Consider the following 6,000-nt stretch of genomic DNA (forward strand, 5'->3'; position numbering starts at 1 on the left):
ATTGACAGGTGCTCACACTTTCTAAAGCAACCCTTCAGCCCACGTCCCACTCTAGATTACATCTCCTTGAGGAAGGCTTTTTGGCTGATCCTAGTTGACTTACTCTCTGCTTCTTTGGGAGCCAAGGGCACCATCTCCCTCACACCCTCCTTTTTCTGTTTGCTTTCATCCATTTAGGAAGCAGGCTTTGTAGAGATCACAGAATACTACGGCTTACAATTTCGATGAACATGACCATGAACTGAGCATCCTATCTCAGGGATGTCCCAGCATCCTTGCTGCATGCCCCATCTTGTCTGCTGCAAAGAGAGTTGTAGGTAGAATTCCTGTATGTGGGGTAGCTCCCGACCATCTGAGTACATGCAGAACCCTGGCTAGTATAGTAATGGGGTCAAGCTATGCTCCGGCACCACCTCTAGAGTGGTCGATGCTGAAATTTATTGACCGAGCATCCACTTCATTCCTTGAGCTTCAATGTATATTCCTGTCTCTGACATAGCAATCTGTTCCAAATCCAGTGAAAAAAGAATCTCTTCCATTTATGTCGTGTCTCTCATCAAAAACTGATTAAACCCTTACCTGATGCAAACTCTGGTCACATGAATAAAATCAAACAAGAAATAGTTATTCATAACAATAATCCGAGCCATAAGAAGTTTTCTGAGGCTGAAGGATTCCTAGAATTGGACCTCTAAAACAACCTTGGATTCAGAGCATGACATGGTCACTGGTACCACTTGAAAACTGAATAGGTCTTATGCAAATGAAGGAATAAATGTACCCACATGGTGTTGTATGGTGTATTAACAAATGGAATGCTTTTTATTTATCCAAGAAACTTTTGGGTGTGTTTGTGTGTGTGAATGACGATGAGTGGGAAATTTGTTATCACAAGTCCTTCTGATTCAATGAGTGAAATGATTACAACTTTGATCTATAATTTAAAGGGTGGAGATTAGACCAGGAAATCCAATTCCAGTTTGGGTTTGAAGGGTGTGGCTACAATAGGGAGGGGCAAGCAGAGATGTATATAAAGATTTCCATGGAGCCACATATCACAGTCAGAGGCTTGCATCTTGGAAAACTCCCTGATTCGGCTGGGATTTGGCAACATATCTGCATTGCTCAACTGGTATGTAAACCATTTTTTTTTTCTCCTTGGGTCATGCAGTTTGATATAGAGAAATTCAGACTCCTTAAGGGGAACATGTTGAGGATCTTGGGTTTCATTGCAAATGAAATTTTAGCCTCATCACCAATAATATCCCATGATAGCTTGTGTATATATTCCATTACTTTGCCTGATATAACTGTTTGAGACAAGGATTCTGTGTGTTGTTCCAACTCTATTTGAGCTGGCCATGTGCATCCAGGTAAGCTCCAAATCAGACAATCTGATTAAAATGCTCCCTCATGTTTCCCCTTCACTGTAATGGTCTTTATTTTTTTGTGAGACCCTGGATTACACTGTAGACCTGTAAGCCAGGTATCTTTGATATCCTTCCACATCATATAGCTGAAATGACACATGTGATTTACTCATGTGTCTTGCCTTAGCTTTTCCATTGCCTCTTTTACACACACGTTTGCTCTGTGGACATATTCTACTTCCCAGACACAGGTAAGATTCAATATTGTAGAAATGCACTCAAGTCATTCTGTTTTCTGGGAATTAATCTTGATCCATAACTCATGGATTTACATTGGTATGTTTGTTTCCTCGGTTTCTTTTTGTTTGCATAGGTTTGAGATATTTTATTTTGTTTTTGAGAAAGGGTCCTACATAAAATATTTTGATCTGACAATTATGTGAATATTTGCTTGATATAAAGACTTCCACATTATCATTGTGGGAGCCTCTCTTTCCACTACCAGTTTAGGTTAAACAGGCAAATTGATTTCTCTGTTACTGTTAGAGCATTAGCTCAGAAGCTTAGTGGTTGATATAATGTTGAGGAAGTTGTATTAAGTTTGTCTTGAACGTGTATTCCTTTCTGACTTCTTGGCAGGAGTCTTTTGACTCGAGACTTTAGAAGATGAGTATTCAGACCGCAGCCACACTCAAGAAGCTGGCAATTCAGTCTCTGGAGAGAGATGAGGCTTTGGCCATATCCTCTCTGGAGGATCTCCCCTCTGTACTCTTCCTAGCACTGTTCAAGGAGGCTTTCAGTGGCACAACAAACCAAGCTCATAAAGGCAATGTTGGCAGCCTGGCCTTTCCCCTGTCTCCCTGTGGGGGCATTGATGAAGACGCCTAAACTGGAAATGTTGCAAGCTGTGCTAGATGGAATAGACATGCGACTGACTAAAGGGTTTCACCCCAGGTGAGCAAAGGTCAAGTATTACATAAGAGACCATGTGGGGTACACAGTAGAGATTGTGGGGTCATTGCGAATGGCTTCTGATGGGGTCACCAGACAGTGCTTCGGGAACCTTATAGCTATTGTGTGCTTGGACTAAGGACAGTTATCAGAGGATTAGGGCTTTGATCCAAGCAGCCTCACAGTAGAATGTGCCTATCTATCCCTGCCATTCCTAAAACCATTAATAATGGGACTAGGGAGAAATAATGTGTAACTTAGAGGAAGGAAAGTGGTCAGGGCCACACATGCAGCTCAGAGAAAATTGTGCAGCATGCATGTGTGCACATTGCACTGTTGTTTAAAAAATATACAGCTTGGCAGGCTGAGGGGTATTTCACTATAGAGTCACATAGTGAACCCTTACTGAGGGTCATCGCGGCTGCTGATACTTGACATGTGTTCACCCTCAGCAGGGGAAAACTTCAGGTTCTGGACCTGAGGAATGTGCACCATGCCTTTTGGAACATATGGCCTGGTACAGAGGACGATAGCTGTTCTTCAGAGCCCTTGGATGAGAAGCCAGTAGTGAAGGTCCTTCCCAGATATGCAGTGAGGAGGCAGCTGAAGGTGGTGGCTGAGTTGTGCCTCAGGCCACGCCTTGATGAAGCACAAGCAGCTTTCTTGAAGTGGGCCCAGCAGAGAAAGGACTCCCTACATTTGTGTTGTGCAAAGATGAAGATCTGGGCTATGCCCATGGACTTTATCAGCAAGATCTTGAATATATTTCATCCAGAGCATATTGAGGAATTGGAACTGAACACTCAGTGGAATTTGTACAAGCTGGCCGAATTTGCTTCCTGCTTTGGGCAGATGAGAAATCTTTGCAAACTCTTCCTGGCACCCCTCTACAAGAACGTCTTCAAGATTGCCAATAGGACAGGAGACAGAGAAGAGCAGTATATCCAGGAGTTCATATCTGTCTTCTCCAAATTCAATTGTCTACAGCATCTCTCCATGAGTGGTGTCCATTTCCTCAAAGACCACATGAATCAGGTCCTCAGGTGAGCAAGGATGGAGGACTGGGTCAGCTAGCAGAGCAAATTTTCCTCTTCCATTTTAAAGATTAGTGGTCCAGGATGCCTGTCTGTCAGTCACTGGGAACAAACATTTAGGGGCTCCTTAGAATATGTAAGTAATGTGTAGTGATTCCAAGTCTTAAATGTGCATGCCTGAAGCAGAGGACAAAAGGGAGATAAGGAGTAGGTCAGATATGGTCAGGAGGGCTTGAAATTCTTCTAGGAATCATAGGCAAACAATCCATCAAAAAGGGGACAGGAAGAGTTGAATGTACTTAGATCTTGAGGGACTCAGCAGCAATGTGAGAAGGTGAGCTGTCTGCTTAGATCTGTGGGCACAGCATTCCCTCTACCCCTACTTCTCCGTGAGTGAAATGCTTGACCCTCAGTAGGGCTGAGTGCTTGAGACAAGAGGGAGTGTGGGCATCTGCATGATAGCATGAGTGACTGTGGAGAGAGGTCAGGGTGCAATGCAGCATTGACTGAGGCCACAGGTCATGTCCTTAGATCCTGTCAGGACTCTCCTGGCATGAAACTTCCTCCTTGTTATCCTGGGTTTTATAGGGTATAATGGTTTTCTGCTTGAGACTATGGCCAGCAGATCAAGTGTGGGTTTGACTTCACTAAGCTGATTCCAAAAGGAAGCATCTTAGATAATATCTTTGATCATTTGCTCACACTCAGCTTGGGGTCCCTGTTCCCTTCTAAGACATTGAAAAGCCCACCCCATGCTCTCCATCACCATTTGCCAGAACTAACCCTCTGGTCCCCTTCATCTCTAGGCACCTGATGACGCCATTGAGCTCCCTTTCTGTCACTCACTACCAACTTTCACAGTCAGACTTGGATTCCTTCTCCCACTGCCAGAGTGTCTTTCAGCTAAAACATCTGGAAATGAGAGGTGTGGTTCTAACAGATTTGGATCTGATGCCTATGAAATATCTCCTCCAAAAGGTGGCAGATACTCTAGAAACTCTGGATTTTCAGGGATGTAGGGTGAAAGACTCCCAGCTCATTGCCCTCCTACCTGCCCTCACACATTGCTCTCAGCTCACCAAGATCAACTTCTACAACAATTGCTTCTCCATGCCCATCCTGAAGGACCTTTTGGAGCACACAGTCAACTGGAGCAAGATGAATGTGGAACAATACCCTGCCCCTCTGGAGTGCTATGATAGGTTGGCTCATGTCTCCAGAGTAAGATTTGCCCAACTTTGTCTGCAGCTCCTGGAAACTCTCAGGGCAATAAGGCAGCCCAAGAACATCTCCTTTGCTACAGATAATTGTCCTAAATGTGGTGAGCGCTGTGTCTATGGCCAAGGTGCGAGATTTTGTTTTTGCTGGCACTGAGCATGGATACAGGACTTCCTGATGTGAATAACGGGCAGGATTGGGACACATCTCTCATGCATGGTGGTCAGAGACTGTGACTTCAGACACTTTATACATGCTTGGAAACAAAAGACTGTACAAGAACTGAGATCCTGGAAGCTGAGCTTGGCATGGGAAACAATCTGTTGGACTGTGTGAACAGAGGACTTGTGGAGTCAGGATGACAACTTGGCTGTTTTGAGTGACTTCTGCCAGGACAGATTAAGAGATGCTTTGTAATGGACTTGCCAACTTTTGTTCTGAACTGTAATGTCAAGTCAATAAACAGAACCAGGCTTCTTTTTTTAGATGTCATTCCTGGTGTGTAACTAGCATAAAGTGTCTACCTTTAATCATTCTGCAACAAATACCCTCTGGAGAGAGTCAAAATGAACACATGGATGCCAGACATGTAATGATTCAAAATCCTGGGTACATGGATAATGTTATAAGCTAAGGTGATTCACATATGGATCTCTAGGTTAGCATGTGCTAAAGAAGAATTCATAAGAACAATCTACATGTCTCTCACACTTCTTTTTTATTCCTTCCCATCCCTCCTCTCCCTGCCTGCTATTCAACTTCACAGGCCTTGTTGCTTTGAACCTTTGAACTTGCTCCATTCTTGCCCACAGCATACTCCTTTCATTCTCTACAGACAGACAACCAATCAAAGAAGCCAAACGCCACGTATTAAAGGAGGTGACTCCTGTTTTAATAGTACATTTTGCTAGAAAAGAGGGCCAAAGTTTGGTTTCAGCACTTTTATCATCAGATGCCTCCAGCTGGAACTCAAGCTTCAGGTGGTAGGTCCATCTCTTCAGATATCTGTGGATCCTGGCTTTTACACATTATGCACAATACATATGCATATACACCAAAATGAAAAAGTCTTAAAAAGCCCTCCATTTCACAAATATTTCACAAAATGAACTAATTTATTAAACTGAGGTTGCTTGAGTTGTGTGTGTCTCCAATGATTTTCCCCTGCAGCACACTGTGAAGATAATATGTGAAGTTTCAGGTGTATTAATAGAGCTTAGTTGTTGAGCAGCAGCCTAGCTAGTGTTGGGCTCCAGTGGTTCAATCTCCTTGAGCCCTTATGAGACTAGGTTGGTTGATTCTGTAGGTTTTCTTCTGGTGTCCGTGAACTCTCTGACTCCTTCAATATTCCCTCTAGTCTTCCACAAGATTCCCTGAACTTTGTCTAATATTTGTCTGTGGGTCTCTGCATCTGTTTTTGTCGGTGG

General features: G+C 43.5%; 1 protein-coding gene across 1 annotated transcript; it reads left to right on the forward strand.

The window, feature by feature from the left end:
* The first annotated feature begins 2,036 nt into the window (after positions 1-2,036).
* On the forward strand, positions 2,037-4,729 carry LOC127696823 (PRAME family member 8-like). Its single transcript, XM_052199728.1, is given in 4 exon segments — positions 2,037-2,174; positions 2,176-2,324; positions 2,774-3,364; positions 4,162-4,729. Coding segments are annotated over 4 exon segments (1,446 nt in total).
* The last annotated feature ends 1,271 nt before the right edge of the window (positions 4,730-6,000 follow it).

The sequence above is a fragment of the Apodemus sylvaticus genome, chromosome 11 (assembly GCF_947179515.1).
Source record: "Apodemus sylvaticus chromosome 11, mApoSyl1.1, whole genome shotgun sequence".
Lineage (NCBI taxonomy): Eukaryota > Metazoa > Chordata > Mammalia > Rodentia > Muridae > Apodemus > Apodemus sylvaticus.